The sequence below is a fragment of the Mobula hypostoma genome, chromosome 6 (genome assembly GCF_963921235.1).
Source record: "Mobula hypostoma chromosome 6, sMobHyp1.1, whole genome shotgun sequence".
Taxonomy (NCBI): domain Eukaryota; kingdom Metazoa; phylum Chordata; class Chondrichthyes; order Myliobatiformes; family Myliobatidae; genus Mobula; species Mobula hypostoma.
This window is the reverse complement of record NC_086102.1, coordinates 95,496,335-95,523,684: the sequence shown is the minus strand read 5'-3', so window position 1 is coordinate 95,523,684 and position 27,350 is coordinate 95,496,335. Positions and strand designations below refer to the sequence as shown.

General features: G+C 40.9%; 1 protein-coding gene across 2 annotated transcripts in view; it reads right to left on the bottom strand.

The window, feature by feature from the left end:
* Nucleotides 1-27,350, bottom strand: part of LOC134348218 (BCLAF1 and THRAP3 family member 3-like) — a 65,674-nt gene that overhangs the window by 25,246 nt on the left and 13,078 nt on the right. For both annotated transcript variants that reach the window (XM_063051259.1, XM_063051258.1), the window contains exons 3-7: nt 16,623-17,348; nt 15,522-16,262; nt 10,711-10,889; nt 1,172-1,280; nt 1,026-1,086 (exon numbers count right to left, since the gene is read on the bottom strand). In XM_063051259.1, coding sequence (XP_062907329.1) covers nt 1,026-1,086; nt 1,172-1,280; nt 10,711-10,889; nt 15,522-16,262; nt 16,623-17,348 — 1,816 coding nt within the window. The remainder of the gene's footprint in view (nt 1-1,025; nt 1,087-1,171; nt 1,281-10,710; nt 10,890-15,521; nt 16,263-16,622; nt 17,349-27,350) is intronic.

Genomic DNA, 27,350 nt, shown 5'->3' with positions numbered 1-27,350 from the left:
TGTTTAAATGCAGTATTGGGAAAGGGTGTAAAAGGAAATACCTCACCTGGTTATTCTATAATTGTCACCCTTAATTTCTTTTTACACCATTTCACACTTAGCATATTATTATGGTGTTTTCTGTTTACTCCGTGTGCTTCATGCAAACAAAACATTCATTGCCCCCCAGTGTATATGACAATAAACTACTCCAAGCCGATACAAATTAGTACAACAGTGGAATGACAACATTGTACACAAAAGCCATTATTTGAGGTACAAATATGAAATTTTCATGGAATGGGTCCCGGAGAAAACCAAATGATAGACGGACATAATAATGTTGGAATATTTAAGATTTTTAAAAAGTCACCTCTTTCATTATTTTAGCAGTGAATCAATGAAACAAAAAGGGAATCTTAATCTTTCTTATCTAATCTAAATAGATTACTTGAATGCAATACCCAATTCAAAGTAAATTTATTATCAAAGTATATTTATCTCACCATATACTACCCAGAGATTAATTTTCTTGCAGGCATTCATAGTTTTGGACTGGAATCAGCCAATGGAGAAGCTTCTCACAATACAGGACGCACTTGAATTATCATCATCAGGTGCCATGCCCAGTTTGAGCTTTGACTGCCATGTGCCACACACTCCTGTTTCGGAGTGGATCAATTCATTGGTATTCATTTCCAATTCTCTAGCTGCTGTCTCCATCATCATTCCTCTGTCTTCCTCTTGCTTTCTTCCCTTCAATCTTTCCCATAATTACCGTGCATTCTAACTCCTCTTTCCTAATCACATGGCCAATGAAGTTACATTGCCTTTTCATGATCTCATGTATTTCTCTTTTTGTGTTTGCTCTGTTCATGATATCCTCGTTAGATATTCGTTTCGTCCATGATATTCTTTGCATCCTCCTCAAAAACCACATCTCTGCTGCTACACTTCGTTTCCTCATGTTACTAGATATTGTCCAACATTCTGAGCCATATAACATAACTGGAATTATAGGGATCACATTAAATAAAGCACAATACCTTTCTTCCAATAGGTTTCCTTTCTTGGTTGTGCAAGTCTGCCAATGACATGTCAATCCGTCTTTTTTAGAAAGGAAAAAACAAAAAGATGTCTTTAAGGAATAAAACAAATTTGTTTAATTCATGAAATTTTCTCATGACAATACCTGTGAATCTTGGGAACCAGATGATGCTCCTCTTTTTGTGGACTTTGTGCATTTTGTAACTTTGAAAAGCGGTCATGTAATGTTATCTCGGAAGACTTAAAATGATCTTCTGTAACAGAAATCAATCATTTATAGTCATCATTTAGGCTCAGTGGGAAAAGTCAAATTTTAAGCATTAATCTGTCCACGGGACATTTACACAAGATAATTAAGATCATGATATACCTCAATCCTGCATTGCCTTAACGGAAATGCTTCATTAAAAATTTAATAATGCAAAGTTCTATCCTGAAATGAAGCGAACCATCTCCCAACAACCATAAATGAAATGAGTGTAATATTTATGTTTGCCAACAATGCAAAGTCAGGTGGCAATAGGAAGTAGAGGTGACATTTGGAAAATGCACAATTATCTATTATGATGCAAATAGAAAAGATTAGATTCAACTTTATTGTCATTGTGCCGAGTACAGATACAAAGCCAATGAAATGCAGTTAGCATCTAACCAGAAATGCAAAGTTATTTACAAAATAACTGCGAATAAAAAGTGTTACAGCACACAAATATAAAAGTACTGAGACAGTACAATATGGGTGCAATACTGCTTAGCGTTGTGATGTGAGGTTCAGCAGGGTCACAGCCTCAGGGAAGAAGCTCTTCCTGTGCCTGCTGGTGCAGGAGCGGAGGCTCCTGTAGCGCCTACCGGATGGGAGGAGAGTAAAAAGCCCATAGTTAGGGTGAGATGCATCCCTGATAATGTTTTTCGCCCTGCCCAGGCAGCATTTATGGTACATGTTCTCAATGGTGGGCAATTGGGTACCGATAATCCACTGGGCAGTTTTTAACCACACGCTGGACTTGTTTTCATATTAAAAAAAGAGGACTAGTAAATGCATTCAAACAGATTTGCACAAACCAGTACATGAATCTCAGAAAATCATGCAAGTACAGAAAATGACTAGAAATCTTTATTACAGGATGAAATAATGCAACTTTTACTGCAATGTTTTGCAGTAGTCCAGCAATCTGGTGTCAAAAAGGAAAATTCAATTAAGGTATACCGTCTGGATTAGAAGTACCTGAGATGAAAACTAAAAGCCAAAGCAAAAAACAACACTTGCAGAGTGGATTTTGACAAAGTGCAGTGGTCTCAAATCGCAGGCTTTGGTGACTGAGGAGGTGTTCATGAGCAGATGATCAGCAGTTGGGTATACGCTATTCCTCAGGAGCAACATGATTATAGCAGGACTTGAGACAAATTGAAAAGGATAGGCAAAAAATTGGCAGTTGGAAAACAGTTTTGGGAAATGTATGTTAATGCATTTTGGTAAAGGGAACAATCGTGTGGACTATTAACTAAATGAGGAGAAAATTCAAACATCAGTGGTGCAGAGGGACTTGGGAGTCCTCGTGCAAGACTCCCAGAAGGTTCATTTACAGTTTGAGACAACAAATACAATATTTGCATTATTTTCAAGGGGAGTAGAATATACGAGGGGTGATTGATAAGTTCGTGGCCTACAGTAGGAGTCAATTTTAGAAAACCTAGCACATTTATTTCTCAACATAGTCCCTTCCTACATTTACAAACTTAGTCCAGCGGTTGTGGAGCATACGGATCCCTTCTTTGTAGAAGTCGGCGTCTTGGACCTCCAGAAAGTGGTCCATAGCAGGGGTGATTGGCAAGTTTGTGGTCCTCCATTTCCCGCACTTCGGCCCTCACCCCATCCTCCCGCCACCACAACAGGGACAGAGTTCCCCTTGTCCTCACCTACCACCCCACCAGCTTCCGGATCCAGCACATCATCCTCCGCAACTTCCACCACCTTCAACAGGACCCCACCACTGAGCACATCTTTCCCTCTCCACCTCTCTCCGCCTTCCGCAGGGATCGATCCCTCCGCGACTCACTTATCCCTGTAATCACAAGTGCTACACCTGTCCCTACACCTCCTCTCTTGCCACCATTCAGGACTCCAAACAGTCCTTCCAGGTGAGGCAACACTTCACTTGTGAGTCTGTTGGGGTCATCTATTGCATCCGGTGCTCCCGGTGCGGCCTCCTCTACATCGGTGAAACCCGACGCAGATTGGGGGACCGCTTCGTCGAGCACCTCCACTCCATTCGCCACAACCGACAGGATCTCCCGGTAGCCACCCACTTCAACTCTGCTTCCCATTCAGATACGTCCATCCATGGCCTCCTCTACTGCCATGATGAGGCTAAACTCAGGATGGAGGAGCAACACCTCATATACCGTATAGGTAGTCTCCAGCCCCTTGGTATGAACATAGAATTCTCCAACTTCCGGTAATTCCCTCCCCCTCCCTTCCTCTATCCCTATTTTGCATCACCTCCCTCATAGTTCCGCCTCCTTCTACTATTGTTCTCCAGCCAATCACCTCCCTGCTTCCCCTCCCCCACCCCCACCCCTTTGTCTTAAAAATTACTGTTTTTTTCAACTACCAGCATTCTTCAAACCCTCCCCAAAGTTCTTCCTTCAGTCCTGATGAAGGGTTTCGGCCCGAAACGTCAACTAATCTTTTCAACTGATGCTGACTGACCTGCTGAGTTCCTCTAGCGCATTGTGAGTGTTCCTTTGACAATAGCATCTGCAGACTATTTTGTGTTTAGGAGATGAGTTATACAACTCTCGTTACATGCACATGCAGTTCAACTCTTTGAGTGATTATGCAGAAAGTTTGAAGTTAATAACTCATCTCCCTCTACCTTAGGCCACGAAATTATCAATCACCCCTGCTGTGGTCCACTGTCTGAAGGTCCAAGACGTTGACTTCTACAAAGAAGGGATCTGTCTGCTCTACGACCGCTGGACTATGTGTGTAAATGTAGGAGGGGACTATGTTGAAAAATAAATGTGCTAGGTTTTCTAAAATTAACTCCTTCTACCTTAGGCTACGAACTTATCAATCATCCCTCGTAAAAGCAGGAGAGGCTTTATAAGACATAGGAGCAGAATTAGGCCATCAAGTCTGCTCCACCATTTCATCGTGGCTGATCCCAAGTCCCATTTGACTCCCATACACCTGCCCTCAAACCATATCCCTTGATACCCCAACCAATCAGGAATCTTATCAATTTCCTTTTAAATATAACCATGGACCTGGCCTGCATTGCAGTCTGAGACACAGCATTCCACAGATTCACCACTCTTGGCTAAAAAAATTCCTCCTTACTTCTGTTCTCAAAGATCGCCTCTCAGTTTTGAGGCTGGATACACCTACCATAAGAAACATCCTCTCCACATCTACCCTATCTAGCCCTTTCAACATTCGGTAGGTTTCAATGAGATCCGCCTGCATTCTTCTAAATTCCAGTGAGTTCAAGCCCAAAACTGCCAAATGCTCCTGTTAACCCTTTCATTCCCAGGAAAGTCCTCATGAACCTCCTCTGGACTCTCTCCAATGGAAATACATCCTTTCCGAGATAAGTGGCCCAAAACTGTTGACACCAAATGCTGCCTGACTAGTGTCTTATAAAGGCTCAGCATTATCTCCTTGTTTTTATATTCTATTCCCCTTGAAATAAATGCTAACATTGCATTTGTCTTCTTTACCACAGTCTTATCCTGAGAATTAATCTTCTGGGAGTCATGCACGAGGGCTCCCAAGTCCCTTTGCACCTCCGATGTGTGAATTTTCTTCCCATTTAGATAGTCTGCATTTAAGATAATAGCTCTTCCTTTTACCAAAATGCATTATCATACATTTCCCGACACTGTATTCCATCTGCCACTTTTTTGCCCATTCTTCCAATTTGTCCAAGTCCTGCCGTAATTGTATTGCTTCCTCAGCACTACCTACCCCTCCATCCACAAACTTGGCCACAAAGCCATCAATGTCACTATCTAAATCATTGACAAACAAGGTGAAATGCAGCTGTCACAATACTGACCTCTCAGGAACACGTGTCACTAGCAGTCAACCAGAAAAGGCCCCCTTTATTCCCACTCACTGCCTCCTGCCTATTAGCCATTCCTCTATCCATGCCAATATATTTCCTGTAACAACACAAAATTTTATTTTATTAAGCAGCCTCAAGTGAGGCTAACTGTCCTTTCTTGTCTTTCTTCCTTCTTGAAGAGTGGAGTGACATTTGCAATCTTCACAGACCTCCTGCACGCAGCTAGTATCTTCCACAGTAAAGACTGAATCAAAGTACTTATCAAGTTCAGCTGTCATTTCATTGTTACCCATTACTACACCTCACCAGCATCATTTTCCATGGTCCAATATTAACTCTCACCTCTCTTTTATCCTTTACATAACTGAAAAACACTTTTAAGACATTAGTCAAGTCGCACTTGGAATACTACCAACAGTTTTGGGTCCCATATCTCAGAAAGGATGTGCTGTCATTGGAGTGTGTCCAGAGAAGGTTCACAAGGATGATTCCAGGAAATGAAGGGGTTAACATATCAGAAGTTGTTGGCAGCTTTGGGCATTTACTCACTGGAATTTAGAAGAATGCACAGAAGTGGGGTGGGGTGGGGAGGGGAGGGATCTCATTGAATGTTGAAAGGACTAGATAAGGCGGACGTGGAGAGGATGTTTCCAATGGCGAGGGTATCCAAAACTGAGAGGTAAGGAGGAATTTTTTTAGTCAGAGAGTAGTGAATCTGTGGAATGCTCTGCCATAGACAGTGGTGGAGGCCAAGTCCGGGGGTATAATTAAGATGGAAGTTGATCGTTTCCTGATCGGTCACAGCTTCATGGCGAGAAGGCAGATGTATGGGGTTGAGTGGGATCCAGGATCAGCCATGATGGAATGGCAGAGCAGATGTTGGGCTGAATGGCCTAATTCTGCTCCTGTGTCTTATGGTTTATTTTCATTCACAAAGTAAAAGCAAAGAGCAGAAATGGAGAGCAGAAAAAGAGCAGAGATTGAAGAGTTCCATCAGCTGTGAAGTTTCCACTTTTATTCAGCTATTTTAGGAGCTTTGTATTGCAGTAGTTTCTGTTTAAATTGGAATATCCCCAGCCAATTCAATACTCCCAAGTTTGAGAACACAACAGGACATCTTGGACTTGTGACGTGACCCTCCTGTACTAAGTGGCAAATTATCGCGACTTCCAGTATTCAGAACCATTTGTACAGATAATGTAGATGCTCCCTGTGCAGCATTCACAAAACTGAGGACATTGCAAGTTTAGCAAAGCATTACAAAGGCAGTGCAAGAGACTCAACCCCTCTCAAACAGATGCACCATGTTGGATAGTGCTGGAGGGGACGTCTTCTCAGCAGAAAGCAATAGTCAAGTTTGTGATATCACAAGTTGTCTCTGCTGCACAACAGGGATGGAGAAAGGCTACAGGAGTTATAGTGATAAGAGACTTGATTGTAGGAAGTGCAGGCATTTCCATAGTCATGAACAAGACTCTTGAAGTGGTCAAGGTCATAAATGTCTGAGTGGTCACAGGATACTGAGCAAGCAGTATTTATAGCCAGTGATTGATGATTTAGACCATTGCTACTAGAACATTAGCAAGTTTTTGACAAGAACCGGCTCTTTAGCCCAACAAAACTTACCCAGCTCCATTCACATAATGTGTCAGCATAACTAGAGTTTAGATTTGAAAGTCTCTGAGGTACTACTCTGAACTACACAACTAAGTAGTTTGCTCCATGTGTCCACAACTCGCTGTGTGAAGAAATGCTGCCTGATGTTAGTCTGAAATCTCCCCTTAACCAATTTCCACCTATGGGTCTATGTCCTCAATGATGGATTAATTTTGAAGCAGCAGCTGGCACTCATTTTACTTATACCCCTAGCAACACACACAAAATACTGGAGGAACTCAGCAGGCCAGGCAACATCTGTGAGGAAAAAAGTACAGTCAATGTCTTGGGCTGAGATCATTTGGCAGGACCAGAGAAAAAAAGATGAGTAGTAGAATTAAAAGGTGGGGGGGGGGAAGAGAGATAAGGTGAGAGGGGGTAAAGGGGATGGGGAATGGTGAAGGGGAAGGCATTCCCACAAGATTTTCTCTAGTTTGTGATTGGATTACTTCTGATTTTGAACACTTCCATCATGTCTCCTCTCATTCTATGTCTACTTAAGCTAAAAAGATTTAATTTTTTCAATCTTTCTTCACAGCTCATAACCTGCAGACCTGCATCAATCGCTCTTCTCTGGACTCTCTCCAGTGCCTTCACATCCCTCACACAAAATGGAGACCAAAATTATACAAGTGCATTATATTGCTGAAGGAGAGCATCTCTTGACTTGAACTCCACTGAATGTATTATATAGCCCAACATTCTATTAGCCTTCCTAATCACTGCTGTGTATTGTCAAGATGTTGATAGCAATGAGTCTACCAGGCAGCCCAAATCCTTCTCATTCAGTGTACTTTCTAACTCAAGACCCTCCACTGTATATTTATATCTAATATTTCTACTTCCTATATGTAATACTTCACATTTACTTACTTTAAATTTCACTTGCCACTTATCTGCTCACATCTGAATTTTGTTTAGATCTAAATGTACTGATTTTGCTAACTGTATTGATTCTTCAGCTTCTCCTCAAATTTTGCGTCGTCAAACTTCACCATTTATTTGTAACCCAAATCATTAATGTAAATTAAAAACAGCAGCTGCCTCAAAACTGAGCCCTCCTGAACCACTTTTAACATCTTCTAGGTGTGAAAATGATCCTCTCACCATAACTCGTATTTTAATTTTTGAGCCAACTCTGCACCCACTACACACCTTACCCTGAATTCCTACCTACTGTAATTTGATTATTATCCTCTCATGGGGTAGCTTGTCAAGAGCCTTCTGAAAGTCTGAGTAAATTATATAAAGTACTCTATTGTTTTCATAATTTTTAGTTGCCTCATCATAGAACTTCAGCATATTAGTAAAACACAATTTTCCTCTCTGAACCCATGTAGGCTTTCTGCTAACATGCCTGTTCTTATCAGCTATTTTGCCAGCTAATTCTTTATTACTGTTTCCATTATCTTGCCTGCAATACACATTAAGCTCACTGGTCTACAGTTACCAAGGTCAGTGCAGTCACCCTTCTAATATACTGGGACAACATTAGCCCATTTCCAGTCCTTAGGGATTTCACCAGTCTTCAGTGACTTTTGAAAAATACCTATTAGGTGTTTGTATATAACCACAGACCTCTTTTAAGTACCCTTGGATACAAGTTGCCTGGCCTTAGAGATTTACTAACTTTCAGCCTTTTCAGCTGAAGGAGGACCTCACTTTCTAAGAACTCCAAGTCATTTAAAACCTTTATTTTTCTCTACACTTACTGACATATTGCTAACATCTTCATAGGCAAATACTTCAGCAAAATATGAGTTAAGTATATCCGCCATGTTCTTCTCTGCATAACTTAACACTCTACTATTATTATTCCTAATACCCTTAACTTCCTCTTTGACTTTTTACCCTCACTACTAACGCATTGAAAATATCCCTCAGGATCAATCATAGTCATACTTTATTAATCCTGGGGGAAATTGGTTTTTCGTTACAGTTGCTCCATAAATAATAAATAGTAATAGAACCATAAATAGTTAAATAGTAATATGTAAATTATGCCAGTAAATTATGAAATAAGTCCAGGACCAGCCTATTGGCTCAGGATGTCTGACCCTCCAAGGGAGGAGCTGTAAAGTTTGATGACCACAGGCAGGAATGACTTCCTATGACGCTCAGTGCTGCATCTCGGTGGAATGAGTCTCTGGCTGAATGTACTCCTGTGCCCACCCAGTACATAATGTAGTGGATGGGAGACATTGACCAAGAAGGCATGCAACTTGGACAGCATCTTCTTTTCAGACACCACGAGAGAGTCCAGTTCCATCCCCACAACATCACTGGCCTTACAAATGAGTTTGTTGATTCTGTTGGTGTCTGCTACCCTCAGCCTGCTGCCCCAGCACACAACAGCAAACATGACAGCACTGGCCACCACAGACTCGTAGAACATCCTCAGCATTGTCCAGCAGATGTTAAAGGACCTCAGCATCCTCAGGAAATAGAGACGGCTCTGACCCTTAGCATAATCAGCAATATCCTTCTCAACCTGCCTTTTGGCAATCCAAATTTCCCTCCTGATGATAGCTTTCATATATTCATATGTCCTATGGTTAACATCATTACTATTTTTTTCTGTATTCCTTATATAGCTGTCATTTTTTCAATAATTTTTATGAATATCTTTATTCATCCATGTAGTTGATTTATGGGTTTTTATTGCTTCTCCTGACCTTGGGTATGCACTTTTCCTGAAGTGCATGAATTAACTGTTTAAATTGATCCCATTGTTCCTCAACTGACTCAATGTCAAGCAGTTCCTTCCAGTTTACCTTCTGAAGTTTTTGTAGACAAAGAATTTCGAACTTTGCCTTTTTGAAATTCAATTTAATGGCTTAGTTTTTTATTGATATACTCTCCCAAAAAACTTCAAGACTAACAATGTTATCATCACTTGTTCCTAAAGGCTCAACAACTTCTGAACTTAAAATTCTATCCCGATTGTTACAGAAAATCAAATCTAGACAGGCCTCCCTTCTTATTGGTGTATTAACAGGCTGGGTCAAAAAACAATCATTCAACAACTCGATGAATTCACTTTACTATAATCTACTGGGTTCTCCCACTCAATATTTGAGAAATTAAAGTCAACCAAAACTATAACATCACCCAAAGAAATTGCTTTTTCAATATTCTGAAGGAGTATTTACTAAACTATCAGCATTGGGTGTGTGTGTGTTGGGGGGGGGGCTATAACATACATCCAATGTTATTCCTTTATCCTTATAGCTTTCAACTCTCACCCAGATATCTTCACTGAGTCTCAATTCACCTATCATTAGCAACCTCACATTTAAATTTTTCTACGTACTATTGCCATCCATTTACTAAATATTTGCAGCGTACAGAAAATATTACTTATTGTAGTCTGCAGTAGATTTTTTATAATGTAAAGATTTGCAGGACTGTCAAGATAGGAGTCAAGACTTACATCTAAAATGTGTGCTCAAACTGCAGTGTTTATTATTGGCAGAGCAACCTTTAAATAAAATCACCATCATAATTTTGGTGAATCTCCTCTGCAGCCTTGACAGCGCAATGGACATAGACAGCATAGATCCAAAAGATTAGGCATTATTCACTTTAATCTCTACTCTTTGAACAAATCAATGAAAAAAAGATCCACCTAAAATCTGCCATTCAGAAATACACTTCAATTGCTCCAAGTTTCCGTTGGATTGGTGCCTATGGGAATGGGATTAAAGCGCCAGCTCTAATCTGTTTCACCTAGCAGTATTCAATCACCAACCAGGACCAAAACTAAAATGCAATTTTATAACAATTCTGAAGAACACACACATTATGATGAAAGAATAATTTCTATTATGCAGTATCTTAAGGATTTAATCAGTAATGCCATCAATTACCAACAGTTGTGCCACCATTAAATGGAACTGTCTCAATACCACTTCTTGCAAACAAATTTTTAAAAACAATGCAATAATGCATGTCCGACCTTTAATTTGGTGCACCAAAGTGATTATCTCCTGGGCAAATTCTCCTGAAGAGATATTCGGGTTAGCCTTCAATGATGAACCCATATGCTCAAACACATGATGAAACTCATCTCGTTTCTTGCCAACACTAACCAAATCCCGAGACATTAGTCTCTCTGAAGAATGGCTTGACGCAGGCCTGGAGGAATCCCAAATACAAATTCACAGCTAAATATTTATGACTGACCAAGAGCAGCCATACAAATAAATAAAAAAAATATATATATATATACACACACACACAAATATAAAAATTCATAATTAATTTTTTTTAAATTTATTTCTATAAAATTAAAAGTTTCAGGCGGTGCTACTTGTTTGAAGAACGCACATGACTATTTCAAACTTCAATATTTCTTAACCAAGTTAATCGCCTAGTTAAGGATTATTTCAGTAATCACTGACGGAGAAGAGCCACTAGCATGCGATCGAGGCCCTTAAATTTTACTCTATCAGTGTCTTCTACAGAGCAGCCCAGAAATTGCTTATTTCTGGAAAAAATAATGATTTACCAAGCAGCCTGGGGCTGACTCAGCTAAATCAGCTGCCTGGACCACCTTAACTTGTCTCTTCTTATTCCTACAGCTAGCATCGAGAAAAATGTTGTCAGCAATTAAGGATCAGTAAAATTGGCAAGAAGTTAGTGCCAAAAGAAAGAGGATAAGTTAAGCAGCTAAAACACAGGCCAACCTGTGTAACATCCTTTTTATAGGATGCACAGGGAGAAACCCTGTACAATATTCTGCTTATTGGAAGTTTAAATTTCTCAACTTGATAGCTTTGGGATTCCAATTAAAATTCTTACCATAATCCTAATTAACTTAAATAAATTTAATGTTTCTTTAATCAAGCACTTGTACAACTTCTTGCAAAAATCTATAATTTTTCAAACATTGTCACTCATGTTAGTCAAAAAAAATGCAAACTTTAAGAATCATTTTCGTACCTTGTATAGTGATCTGGACGTGGTTTCCTTAAAGTCTTCTTGTTAAACAACTCCTGCACATTCTACATAATTTAACATGACTACACAAACAAGCCATTTAAAGAAGAGAGTTTCTACTTGTTTTCAAATTGATTGTGCAAGAAAATAAACACATTGATTTTATTAGTTAAACTTGTGTCAGAAAATGCCACTATTTAATATGTAAAACTGAGGCTGAATATAAAGAAATTTCACACTGAATACTCCATTGAATAGGAATTAAAATTCAACTTTCATGTGCTACTAATGTTTTTGAATGTTCCTCAGAACAGCTTTGATTAATTCAGTAATCTTCCATTTTAAACTGGTGTTCATCTGCTTCTTTCCACTGTATCAAAGTTAATGTGACAAAAATGCAGGCTCGTTTTCCATCAACTGAGTAGAATTTTCAGATGTTCACTTTGTATTTAACAATGAATCCTCCTGTAAACACTGACACATAGGCAGCTAGGATTAATGTATAACAGCTTTATCCAGATGACAGAATCCAACGGCATGATGTACAAGTGCAGAGAGGTCATCTGCTGAAACATTACTTCAGTATTTGACTGGTAAATCATTAAAACAGGCTTTAGGAAAGTTTGTTTGAATCATTCAAATGAAAAGTTGATTTCTTTCGGAATATTTTAAGATAAAATAGTATTTTGAAAAAAAAACTATTGCTGGCTTGGGAGAAACAGCTGACCTTAGATCCCATGTTATCCAAATTTCTCCACTGCTGGTGTTTTGATCAACCATGGTTGCACAAGGTAGGCTCATCTCGAAAATCAACAGGCATGCGATCCACGGAAGAATGGGTGCATAGATTCAGTAAAGGCCTGCCCGCAGAAGGCAGCGTCACAGCAGATGAAGCTAATGCATGCTGAATGTTGGTGACTAGTAGTGGTGTTCCATAGGGATCTGTTCTGGGACGCCTCCTCTGAGTTTCAAAATGACTTGGATGAAGAAATGAAGAGCTGGGTTATTAAGTCTGCAAATTGTGCAAGAACAAGAGGCATCTTGGGGCCCAAGTACATAGATCCCTCAAAGTTGCTGCACAAGTTGCTGGATTGGACAGCATACCTAATGGAGAAATGTTAAATGAGCTTTGTCTTTTGAGCGATGAAGGATGACCGACAACTTGATGGTGGTGTATAAGACTGTGGGAGAAACAGACAGAGTTAACAGCCAGCATTTTTTCCCTCAGGGCACCAATGGCCAATACCAGAGGATATTTGTTCAAGATGAATGGAGGAAAATTCAGGAAAGATGTCAAAGGTAAGGTTTTCATTTTGAACAGAGAGCGGTAGGTGCCTGGAATGCATTGCTGAGGGTGATGGTAGAGGCTGATACAATAAGGATGTTAGATAACCAGATAGATATCAGAAAATGGAGGGTTGTGGGCTGTGTAGGAAGGAAGATTCGTTGTGGAGTAGGTTTATATTGCTTGGCACAAGTGGAAGGGTCCGTGCTGTGCTAAATTGTTCAATGTTTTATCATCACATACGAGTCCGGTGGTGGAAAGTTTGACATAAATGGCTAAGACTGATCAACAATTTAACTGTTATTCTATGCAGCCACCACAATGCTATCAGGAAGGCAAGTTGTTCTTTCACTGAATTCTTCTGGTGCATGCCCTTGCTGTGTAAGACATTTTAATTTTCTTCTTCAAAATGTTTTGCAATTCCATTAACAAGAGTACAGTACACAAATCTGATGAAGTAAGCGAGAGAATACGGAATCGATAGCCAGAATCTCACTTCAGAGGTATAGCATAGCATAGCATGGGTAGAGGAACATATAAAGCCAACATTAGTTTCTTCATGTACAGTGCAAATCATATGCCTTCCACCTTCCTGCTTTTTTTAAGTTCCAAAATCAGCTGGATACATTCTTCAATTCGTCTGCCATTGTGCTTTACATCTGTACATTCAGCCATGAACTGAAACTTCAGTTAAATATGATTCACCATTCTGAATTTGGAGGCTTCACTTTGAAATACCTAGCTCCTATCATCTTGCTTGCTTTGAAAATACTTCAGTAAACGATAGCTTGAAATCTGGGTAAGGAGCAGACACAGAAGTTATCTTTAAAGAAACAGGTTTCATGCTGTGATCCACATCAAGAGAAACAACTATGCAATCCTGACTCAAAGGCATTGATGCTGAATATGAACTCTTGATCAGTAGTACGGTTTTGGATTTATTTTCTGAACTGCATAAAATACCAGTTGATTTACAAAGTCAAAGAAAAAATTTCCTCAATTGCTCGAGTCTTGAAGGTTGTTATGATGCGTCTGAGAAATGCAAGTTCCATTTAGTACTTCCATTTGAATAAAACAATTCATAGGTTGCTCCTTTCTCTCACAAATAATTTCACAATATAAATTCTGGTTTAAGTAAAGAACTCTTGTTTGTTGAAAGTGCCATTTCATTGGCAAAATTAAGGTTTATTAATTTTACTGTATCCTCGTATTGAAGTACAAGTCCATTGTAATGCATGGCAAGGGGGATGTTGCACTAGACTGCTACACAAATTTGCTGTCTGTTCCAGAAATTTTTCAAAATAGGCTTCCCCTTTGTAGTCTTCATTTGGATCATGACAAAACTAAATTTATCCAACATCACGCAGTTTCTTTGATAACCAATAAAATAGATCACGAGGAGAAATAGAAAGATCAAACATAGAACGTAATTCAGGCAACATTAAAAATTCTTTGCTTTGAAGAGATTTGTCTCTTTACAGGCAGCCACAAAACAAAGCAACTCAAAAGAACCCATAAAAAGACCAACAAACACCCAATGTGCAAGAGAAAAAAAACAAACCATGCAGGCAATAAAGTAAGCAAGTAGCATTTAGAATGAAAATAAGCCCTCAGACACGAAGCCTGGAGCAGGCCACAGCCTCAGCTTAGCACACAGCGGAGTAAATGTTGTGGTGCCTGGGGCAGGCCACAGCCTCAGTGCAGTGAAGAGTGAAGTAAACATCACAGTGGAGTGTGCAGAACTGACCCGACCTTTGCCTCTGGTCTTGACACCCTGCTTTTTCAATCCATCTGGCACTATCTTCAGATTGTCCAAACATTTGGGTCGTTCCTCGTTCTGGGCCCAGTTGCATCGATATGCTCTGGACAGAGTATTTAGCTCGAAACCAAATATCTGCTATTTTAAGAGCACAGATTTTTCATTTATTTTGTAAGTTGGACAGAGCTGTTGCCCAATCTATCAAAACCTGTAGAAGCAAAACTGCTTGATATTCAAGAGATCTTCAGTTACTTTTTATATTGAGTTGGGCTTCTTTATCCAAAAGGGCTGCCATTATGCAAGGAGAGACTGGAAGAAGCCAAATATATATGTTATCCTTTGGTGTTTTTCATTGCTTGATTGCACAACAATTATATTTTCTGTATGCAAATAAAATTCTTAGTGCTTAGAATCCAACTGCTTGGTAAACATTCAGGAAAAGGCAACATGCTGATGTTCCTTATTATGCATGAATTTCTTCCGACTTTTCTCTTTTGGTGGAGAATAACGGCTTCTGTAGAACTTTTTTGGAATTAAAAAAATGAGAGCTTCTAGCGTCCCAATTAGAAAAATCAATTAAGGTATGATAAGCTTTCCTGTATCAAGTACAGTCGAAGGCATAGTTTGCATTCTGATTTTCCATTTCAATTTTCATTTGGTAACAGTCTGCTTTCTGTGAGGAAAGAAAGGTACTTAGAAAAAATTCAAGCCATTAGACAGGTACTAAAAGGAGCATGAAATTTCTCTATTCAGCCTCATGTGATCAAAGAATGTAGGACAATACCTGTATTTGTTCACAGTCTTCTTCATGTCTAACTTGATGGTCAAGGATTCAGTTGTATGGTCTTTCTCATTATTAGCAACACAGTGTGAAGCTTCCATGTGATAAGACCCATGGTTTGATCGCTTAGGAGTGCGAGTATCATCACGCTGGTCCTTAGGACGGCTTCCGAACTCCTTTCTCCTTTCCACTCGCCCCCTGGTGGCCGAGGTTGCTGTATATCTGGGGCTCACTTCTTTCTTGCCTGCTCGTGGAAACCTGTCGGAGTAATGCTCAGGAACAAGATACTTGCTCGACGCAGAGTAGTGACCCTCTTTGTTTGCATCAGTACCCGACCTCCGGCTGCTACTGTGAAAACGACTCACCTCTTTAGCACTCAAGGAGCCAGTCGTATATTCTTTATCTTTACTTGAGTATCTTTGCTGTCTTTCACTAGAAAAGCTATGGTGGTGCTCAGAAGATGAGTGCATTTCAGGATACTTCTGTGAATGTGCAAACCCACTCTTTACTTGCACAAACTCTTCAAAGCGATCACTGTCACTATACCAGTTTCTTGACACATCTTTAATACGTGCATTTTCAGAGTCATTGTATAATGCAGAAGTGTAGGGTTTTTTATTATGAGGCATTTTCTCTCCTCTCCATTTTAAATCTTGTTCATGATCTACTGCCTCAAGCTTTCCTGGCACCCAGCCTCTTCCAGATGCTTCTCTGTACCCTTTGACATCATTATCCTCAGGATACCTGTGTTGACATAAAGCAGTTTACACTTGCAGTAGAGAAGAGAAGGAGAATTACATTCTGATTATTTGAAGTACATTTGGGAGCAATGCCTTGAAAGCAGTGAATTGCCAGGTTACAAGTTTAACCCTTTATCCTTCTGAAAGCCACACCGCGCTATGCCAAGGCATAGCTTGTAGCCACCAATTTGCTCTATTTCAAAACAACTAAAGAGTTGATCATTTATATAAACCTATGTTCTTACTTTCAGATTAGGACAAAGGGTTTTCCCAATTTCAAACCCTCAACTAAAAATGAAAAACAATTTATAACGTTGAAGCTCTATATCAAAACATAATATCCTTAATGGTTCAATCCCAATACCTCTTCTGGTAGGAGCTCCTTTCCAGAAACTCTTCAGACCGTCTTCCAAGAGACCGTAAAGAACTTGAGTGCCTTTCCTCATGTAAACTGTGACTTCTAAAGCCTTCAGGGTCACGCCACTTTTCTGCACCGGCATAAGAGGTGGTACTAGGTCGATCATAACAATTGGATTGTGAATCACCTCTAACAGTCTTTGACTTTTCATCAGACAATTTGTAACGAGTCAAGATTTCTGCACTCTGATTATAATGCTGGTCGTCGTGGTCATTACGCCATACATCACGATCATGGTGACGTTCACTGTGGCCATGGTGACGATCACTGTGACCATGATGCCATTCATGGTGCCAGTCACTGCTCTCATGACGCTCATCATGATCATGGTATGGATTTTCTTCAGCAGATCTTGAAAGAAGGGTATGAGATCGATTTTCTTCTCTCTCCTCTGGGTAAAAATTTCTCCCTAACGCATGATCAGATTCCATTCTTCTTGCAATTGGGGAAGGTTGTCTATACTCAAAAACTTTATAATGAATGTTACCATATTGTGCAACTTCTGATCTTGATTCTGCAGTGCCTGCTTCATTCCATTTATCCTGTTGTCCCCTCCACTGTGCAGGTCTTCCTGAGCTTTGACTGAATCCTCTTGACTCACTATTATGCGACGGATAAAATGGTCTCACAACATTGTATTCTTGGCTCCGTCCACAGTCTGGCGAGATTAACCTACAATGATTTGGAGAAGATGGGATATTTTGGTACAACTTAAAAATACAACAAAAATGAAGTCCCTCACTCCATTTTTAAGTTCTTTTTAGCAGAAAGATTAATTCTCACTTTTGGGTTATACTATACAATCACATACCAAAAATGATAATGATGCAATTGAAATCCAGAAACATTAAAACAAGGTAATAGGTTTTATTGGAAATACCAACAGCACAAACTAATTTTAAGGACTATGATCCTTGACTTGGATTTGATAATTGGTCAAATGTCTGCAATTTTCATACCCAGATGGTTATTGTCAATCAAGCCTGCACATTTTTACTGGGCAGCATTACTTAACTTGAAGTTGCAATCACTGGGAAGAATATATTCAACAATAATAGTTACTGCCATATAAAAGTGGAATAATCAAAACACTTTTTCTGCTCCACTCAAAAGAGAAAAATTCTAATGCTTCTTCTGAATACATGACATGTGTTTAAACATATAATTCAAAGTTGGAGCCACTGGCTAACACACAAAATAAACTGCCACAACAGGAAATTAGAGCACATGATCAAAGGTGCCAAACTCTAAGGCTGAAGTTTTTGTTTCACACCAACCACACAGACAAGATCCAAAAATATTGTTGCACTATTTCTTCAGAGAAAAATAACAGCTGAACCAACAAAGGATTTGCCATTGAATTTTAACACTTTCAATTTTGAGAGTTCTCAAACAGCAATTACAGAAACAAGCATGGAGATATCTACTTCAGTTGCAACTTTCAAATTTGTGCAATCTAAGTGCAACTTAAATATAAAAGGTTGCCTTCATTTGAGGAATGCAACTTCAAGTTCAAGTTTAATTATTATTCAATCATGCACATGAACACAGCCAAACGAAACTGTCCCTCCTACAGTCGCACGAAGCACATACAATTACGATAGCAATAAAACACAATCACAAAAAAAAAATCTTCCAGTCCCTGAGTGTCATGGTGGGGCTGTCTCAGAACCACGATTCTGCAAGTACACGTGATGTTAATGCAGTTGCAGACTAATGCAATCCAGCTCGCCTTTCACCGAGAGAACATTGGATGGTAGCACTGGGCCAATCCCCAACCCACCTACGCCACACTGCCTCTGGCATCTGCACGTGGGCCCAGCGCAATTCATGAACCCATGCACTCACCCGCCATTGTTCTCACCAACAGACAGTGAACCAGACTTGCCGTTTTCTTCAATACTAATGTCCAACAGGGTCTTGCATTTATAAGAATAACATCCAAGACAATGACTTACACTCTATGTTGGACAGCGCATCTCTTTCGTGCATTGAGTCTGACACCTTCCTCCTTGGGTGGATTAGCAGGCAATATGGTTCACAGCAAGTCCGGTTCCGCCACTATCCAGCAACTCGCTGATGGGGTGGACCTGCTGTACCTGATGTTCTTAAAATCCAACAGCATCTTGCAATTGCATTTTGTCAATGAAATCATCATTCAGAGCCCTTGTGAAGATGCTGCTTTCTTGAATTGTGAATTTGTTCCTATATAGTGCAACAAGATGTATTCAATAACAAAGAAAGGAAGATGCATATCGCTAGCTGGGTGAATACTCCTTTTCCCATTTGTCCTTTGGTGTGGAAGACGACACTGATTTAATCAAACATTGGAATCTTTCTGCAATACATCTTCTAGTCCAGAACTTCAATGAAAGAGAAGGGACACATTTAGGTTTACATATTGTCCCACACTGATGCTTTGCACCTCAGATTTGCTTTGGCTACAGCCAATGAAACTAGCAGAGAGTATTCCATTCAAGGTACAAAGCATTCAGTAAGTAGTTGGAGAGGCTTTTCAGAAACAGGAGGCAAATTTTATGCTGCTGAATGTGTTCTGGAAGCTGTGAAGTTGGTCCAGTTGAGTTTTTGATCTGTGATGGCCTCTACAATGGCACCAATTGTTGGGAAGAGGCTGATTGGGTTCTTTTGATTGCCATTTCCTGACACTTAAATCGCAGGTACACCTACCCAAATCTTAGCATAAAAAGGCACATCATGAGGTTTTAGTCTCACACTGGAGGGAAGTTTACTGACAAAACAGTTGAGGAATGTAGAGCTGAAAAGTGTGTCTTGGGAAGTTTCACCAGCCCATCCAGAGAACCTGGAGGCAGAATGACTGCCTTTCAAAAGCACACAAGCCTCTGCTAACACCTGATAATCATGCAAAATTATTTCTCGTAATCAACAATAAAGAAGTATATCTGCCACAAACCATCACCTAATGTCATGTATGATGGAGATGAAAACTTGGGCCAATGTTTGCATTACTTGGCTACCTTCCGCACCCAGTGTTTCTTTAAAGATTACAAAATTTTACATGCAATCAAGCACAGGCAATATGCAATACTGCTATGTAAATGTAGACTTACAATACTGTCAGGGGCAGACCTCAGACAAGCCTCAAAAGTAAATTATTCAATCATGGAAGAAAATCAATTACATAACTAAGTGAACCATGATATAGATGAAGGCAAGGCATAATATATTGATAAACTTCAATGACTATTGAGCTTTACATTAGCAAACTTGGTCCTCTTAACCTGCACCATCCTCTGAGACACCCCAGTAGCTATAACTTCATAACACAAAAGTGAACTTTATTCCATCTATTAACTCAATCTCTGTGGGCACGTGGCCAAGTGGTTAAGGCATTGGACTAGCAACCTGAAGGTTGTGAGTTCGAGCCCCAGCCGAGGCAACATGTGCTGTGTCCTTGAGAAAGGCACTTAATCACACATTGCTCTGCGACGACACTGGTGCCAAGCTGTATGGGTCCTAATGCCCTTCCCTTGGACAACATTGGTGTCGTGGAGAGGGGAAACTTGCAGTATAGGCAACTGCTGGTCTTCCATACAACCTTGCCCAGGCCTGCGCCCTGGAGAGTGAAGACTTTCCAGGCGCAGATCCATGGTCTCGCAAGACTAATGGTTGCCTTAAATAACTCAGTCTCAACCCAGAGGGCTCTAATATTTAGATGTTAATATTAGGAGAGAACAATCTTCCTCTTTGGTGGCTCAGGCGCAGTGTCTGTGTCAGAGCCCTACTGAAGGTTGGGAGAGACAGAATACGAAAGGAGCAGCTTCAGGGAAGTCAGGTCTACTTTCAGATGTGCAGGCATGGTAAGTGTCAGTGTCAGAGGCCGAGGCCTACGCTCAGCAGCAAACAAAAGTAGGGTAGGGTCAAGCAGAGTGCGCCAGTGTTAAGAGTGAGAAGGGTTTGCCTTAACAAGTTTCAGTGAGAACAGGCACAGGCAAGCTTTATTTTCTTGTTGACTGTAAAGTTTTTTTTTGTTGTTGTTTTTTCTTAAGTATAGCATAGTCAGGGTGGAATGCTCCTCATGTGGTGCACCCAACTACAGCTCCTGACTGACCAGGTCAAGGTGTTGGAGTTGGAGTTGGATGTACTCGGGATCATCTGGGAGGCTAAAGACATTATGGTTGAGACTCTTGATGAGGTGGTCACACCCAGAGTACTGACCTCAGTCAATAACTGGGTGGCCACCAGGAGAGATTAAGCAGTCGGTGCAGGGAGAGTCAGCATGGCTTTGTGCGGGGCAAGTCGGGTCTTACCAACTTGATTGAATTATTTTTGACAAGGTGAAGGTAAAGCAGTGAATGTTGTCTACATGGATTTTAGTAAGATGTTTGACAAATTCCTTCATGGAAGGCTAAACCAGAAGATTAAAAGGCTTAGGGTCTGCAGCGAATTGGGTATTTGAGTTCATAACAGGCTTGCACATAGAAGACACAGGGTAATTGCTGAAGGGACTTGTTCAAGTTGGAGGTCTGTAATTAGTGATTAGGGATCTGTGCTGGAACCTCTGCTGTACTGTAATGACCCGGATGAAAATGTAGATGGATGAGCTAGCAAGTTTGCAGACGATACCAAGATTGGTGGATTTGTAGATAGTATACACGAGCAAAGAATACAGCGCAATACATATCAGTTGCAGATATGAACAGAGATATGAGTTTTACCTATATAAATGTGAGATGTTGCACCTTGGTAGGGCAAATGCAAGGAGACAGTACACTATTAAGAGCAAGACCCATAACAGTGCTGCTGAACAGAACAATCTTGGGGTCTTTGAAAGTGGCTACACAGGTCGATAAAGTGGTTAAGAAGGCTAATGGAATGCTTGCTTTTATTAGTCAAGGCACTGAGTTCTAAAGTCAGGAGGTTATGTTGCCACTTTTTAGAACTCTGGTTAGGCCATGTCTGAGTACTGCATACAGTTCTGATCACCCCACTATAGGAATTATGTTAAGGCTTTGGAGAGGCAAAAAAGGTTCACCAGGATGCTGCCTGGCTTGGAGAGCTTGTGCTATAATGAAAGGCTGGACAAACTTAGGTTGTTTTCTCTGGAGCTGCGGGGGCTGAGGGGAGATCGGATAGAGGCTTATAAGATTATGAGAGACATCAACAGAGTAGACAGGGAGTATATTTTTCCCACGGCAGAAATATCTAATACCAGAGGGCCTGAATTGAAGATGAGAGGGGTAGGTTCAAAGCGGATGTGAGGGGCAAGTTTTTCAACTCAGAGAATGGTGGTTGCCTGGAATGCACTGCCTGGTATGGCGGTACAGGCAAATACATTAAGAGGCTTTTAAGAGACGTTTACATAGGAACATGAATACGAAGATGATGGAAGGATATAGACATTGGGTAGGTAGGAGGTATTAACTTTTAGGGTTTATTTGATTTTCTTTTATACCTGGTTCAGCACAACATTGAGGGCCAAAGGGCCTGTTGCTGGGCTGTACTGTTCCATATTATTGAAAGGAATTAATAAATTTAGAGTGAAATTGGAAAATCAAAAAGAACCAGCACAGAGTATAAAATTAAGTTAAGGTTATCTGACTCACGTTTACTCTTCATTAAGTCATCTACTGACCAATCACTTTTCTCCAGATGTGGTTTGCACCAAGACCCAACTTAACATTAGAGACATCTTCACTATAATTCTTCGGCACTATTGGGAAAGCAGTATCTTGTCAATTGTTTGCTGAACTTGTACACCAACTTTCTACAATGCATGCGTTTGGATTCTAGCTTTTCCCGGTCCCTTGACTTTTACAATATTGTTTTTTTCTCCTGCTTGTATAGCAGTGACAAAGCAGGTAGAGCTGCTAGCACACAGCTCTAGCAATGCAGGTTCAATCCTGGCTACCAGTGTCTGTATGGAGTTGCATGCTGTACAATCAAAACAACTTCAGCCCACTACATCCACACTAAATTTCACCAGACAGAACATGACAATTAGTTAAACTGTCAGGAAGGAGAAAAAGAGCCTGTAAGCACATACTCAACAATTCAAGAACAGCTTCTACCTCATCATAAAACTTCACTATTATAGCTTATTTGAATTGGAACTGGCTGATCATTTCAACACCGTGGTAGCATAGTGGGTAGTTTGATACTATTACAGCTCGGGGCATCAGAGTTCAGAGTTCAATCCTGGTGTCCTCCCAATGGAATGCGTGGGTTTTTCTATGGGTGCTGTGGTTTCATCCCCATCCTAAGACATACCAGTTAGGTTAATTGGTCATTGTAAATTGTCCTATGATTAGATTAGGGTTAAATCAGGGTTGGGTGCTGAGCGGTGTAGTTCACAGGGCTTGAAGGGCCTCTTCCATGCTGTACCTCTCAACAGGTAAATTATTGTCACACGTACCAAGATACAGTGAAAAGCTTGTCTTGCATACTGTTCATACAGATCATTGAGATAGAACAAGGTAAAACAATAACGGAAAACAAAATTAAACCTGGCAAACTGAGGCAATTTTAATGGAAAGAAAGAAAATTGCAAAGGGAATTTGTGGATACTCTGTCCATTTTATAGTAGTCACAAAAAACATGGAAATCGTAGGAAAACAAGGGATTAGAAAGGAGTAAGAAATACATTTTTGAATATACAGTATAACAAACATCAGACAAAATTAATGGGATTAATAAATTCCCCCCATAACTAATTGCCTACACCCAAGGTTTTAAAAAATGATGCCAAAATGTGGGATCGCATTTTGCAGGACGGCAGAGCGACCTCCAGGGTCCTGACAACTACAATATCGAGAAGTGCATCCAGTTACAGCTTCTAACCCACTGCATTAAAGAGTTGCAGCTGGAACTGGATGAACTCCAGAGCATTCAGGAGGCTGAGAGACATATGGAGGTAGTTACACGCAAGGTGCAGGACACAGAAAACAGACAGCAAGAGGAAAGGGGTTAAATAGCCAGTCCAGAGTACCTTTGTGGCCATCCGCCTCACTTTGGATACTGTTGACAGGGGATGACCTCAGAGGAAAGTCACAGCAGTCGGGTCTCTGGCAATGAAACTGACTCTGTAACTCAGAAAGGTAGAAGGAGAGGTGGCAAGCTGTGGTGATACGGGATTTGTTAGGTAGGGTAACAGAAATGAGGCTCTTTGGATGAAAATGAGATTCCTGGATGCATGTTCCCTCCCGGGTGCCAGGGTCCAGGACATTTCAGATTAAGTCCTCAGCATTTTTAAGTGGTAGGGTGAACAGCCAGAAGTCATAATCCATGTAGGTAGCAATGACATAGGTAGGAAGCAAGATGAGATTCTGCAAAGGAAGTTCGGTGCTAAGTTACCTCCAGGGTTGTGACCTCAGGGTTGCTACTCCTGCACATGCTAGTGAGGCCAAAAATACGAAGATTATTCATAGAAACATAGAAACATAGAAAATAGGTGCAGGAGTAGGCCATTCGGCCCTTCGAGCCTGCACCGCCATTTATTATGATCATGGCTGATCATCCAACTCAGAACCCAGCCTTCCCTCCATACCCCCTGACCCCTGTAGCCACAAGGGCCATATCTAACTTCCTTTTAAACATAGCTAATGAACTGGCCTCAACAGTTTGCTGTGGCAGAGAATTCCACAGATTCACCACTCTCTGTGTGAAGAAGTTTTTCCTAACCTCGGTCCTAAAAGGCTTCCCCTCTATCCTCAAACTGTGACCCCTCGTTCTAGACCTCCCCAACATCGGGAACAATCTTCCCGCATCTAGCCTGTCCAATCCCTTTAGGATCTTATACGTTTCAATCAGATCCCCCCTCAATCTTCTAAATTCCAACGAGTACAAGCCCAGTTCATCCAGTCTTTCTTCATATGAAAGACCTGCCATCCCAGGAATCAATCTGGTGAACCTTCTCTGTACTCCCTCTATGGCAAAGACGTCTTTCCTCAGATTAGGGGACCAAAACTGCACACAATACTCCAGGTGTGGTCTCACCAAGGCCTTGTACAACTGCAGTAGTACCTCCCTGCTCCTGTACTCGAATCCTCTCGCTATAAATGCCAGCATACCGTTCGCCTTTTTCACCGCCTGCTGTACCTGCATGCCCACTTTCAATGACTGGTGTATAATGACACCCAGGTCCCGTTGCACCTCCCCTTTTCCTAATCGGCCACCATTCAGATAATAATCTGTTTTCCTATTTTTGCCACCAAAGTGGATAACTTCACATTTATCCACATTAAATTGCATCTGCCATGAATTTGCCCACTCACCTAACCTATCCAAGTCACCCTGCATCCTCTTAGCATCCTCCTCACTGCTAACACTGCCACCCAGCTTCGTGTCATCCGCAAACTTGGAGATGCTGCATTTAATTCCCTCATCCAAGTCATTAATATATATTGTAAACAACTGGGGTCCCAGCACTGAGCCTTGCGGTACCCCACTAGTCACCGCCTGCCATTCTGAAAAGGTCCCGTTTATTCCCACTCTTTGCTTCCTGTCTGCTAACCAATTCTCCACCCACACCAATACCTTACCCCCAATACCATGTGCTTTAAGTTTGCACACTAATCTCCTGTGTGGGACCTTGTCAAAAGCCTTTTGAAAATCCAAATATACCACATCCACTGGTTCTCCCCTATCCACTCTACTAGTTACATCCTCAAAAAATTCTATGAGATTCGTCAGACATGATTTTCCTTTCACAAATCCATGCTGACTTTGTCCGATCATTTCACCGCTTTCCAAATGTGCTGTTATCACATCCTTGATAACTGACTCCAGCAGTTTCCCCACCACCGACGTTAGGCTAACCGGCCTATAATTCCCCGGTTTCTCTCTCCCTCCTTTTTTAAAAAGTGGGGTTACATTAGCCACCCTCCAATCCTCAGGAACTAGTCCAGAATCTAACGAGTTTTGAAAAATTATCACTAATGCATCCACTATTTCTTGGGCCACTTCCTTAAGCACTCTGGGATGCAGACCATCTGGCCCTGGGGATTTATCTGCCTTCAATCCCTTCAATTTACCTAACACCACTTCCCTACTAACATGTATTTCGCTCAGTTCCTCCATCTCACTGGACCCTCTGTCCCTTACTATTTCTGGAAGATTATTTATGTCCTCCTTAGTGAAGACAGAACCAAAGTAATTATTCAATTGGTCTGCCATGTCCTTGCTCCCCATAATCAATTCACCTGTTTCTGTTTGCAGGGGACCTACATTTGTCTTTATCAGTCTTTTCCTTTTTACGTATCTATAAAAGCTTTTACAGTCCGTTTTTATGTTCTCTGCCAGTTTTCTCTCATAATCTTTTTTCCCCTTCCTAATTAAGCCCTTTGTCCTCCTCTGCTGAACTCTGAATTTCTCCCAGTCCTCAGGTGAGCCACTTTCTCTGGCTAATTTGTATGCTACTTCTTTGGAATTGATACTATCCCTAATTTCTCTTGTCAGCCACGGGTGCACTACCTTCCTTGATTTATTCTTTTGCCAAACTGGGATGAACAATTGTTGTAGTTCATCCATGCAACCTTTAAATGCCTGCCATTGCATATCCACCGTCAATCCTTGAAGTGTCATTTGCCAGTCTATCTTAGCTAATTCATGTCTCATACCTTCAAAGTTACCCCTCTTTAAGTTCAGAACCTTTGTTTCTGAATTAACTACGTCACTCTCCATGTTAATGAAGAATTCCACCATATTATGGTCACTCTTACCCAAGGGGCCTCTCACGACAAGATCGCTAATTAACCCTTCCTCATTGCTCAAAACCCAGTCCAGAATAGCCTGCTCTCTAGTCGGTTCCTCGACATGTTGGTTCAAAAAACCATCCCGCATACATTCCAAGAAATCCTCTTCCTCAGCACCTTTACCAATTTGGTTCACCCAGTCTACATGTAGATTGAAGTCACCCATTATAACTGCTGTTCCTTTATTGCACACATTTCTAATTTCCTGTTTAATACCATCTCCGACCTCACTACTACTGTTAGGTGGCCTGTACACAACTCCCACCAGCGTCTTCTGCCCCTTAGTGTTACGCAGCTCTACCCATATCGATTCCACATCTTCCCGGCTTATGTCCTTCCTTTCTATTGCGTTAATCTCTTTTTTAACCAGCAACGCCACCCCACCTCCCCTTCCTTCGTGTCTATCCCTCCTGAATATTGAATATCCCTGAACGTTGAGCTCCCATCCCTGGTCACCCTGGAGCCATGTCTCTGTGATCCCAACTATATCATAATCATTAATAACAATCTGCACTTTCAATTCATCCACCTTATTACGAATGCTCCTTGCATTGACACATAAAGCCTTCAGGCGCTCTTTTACAACTCTCTTAGCCCTTTTTAATGCTTGCCCTGGATTTGTCGGCCTGCCACTTTTACTTTTCCCCTTTGTACTTTTTGCTTCTACGCTCACTTTACACCCCTCTGTCTCTCTGCACTGGTTCCCATCCCTCTGTTGTGAACTAACCTCCTCACACCTAGCCGCTTTAATTTGATTCCCACCCCCCAACCATTCTAGTTTAAAGTCACCTCAGTAGCCCCCGCTAATCTCCCTGCCAGGATATTGGTCCCCCTAGGATTTAAGTGTAACCCGTCCTTTTTGTACAGGTCACACCTGCGCCAAAAGAGGTCCCAATGATCCAAAAACTTGAATCCCTGCCCCCTGCTCCAATCCCTCAGCCAC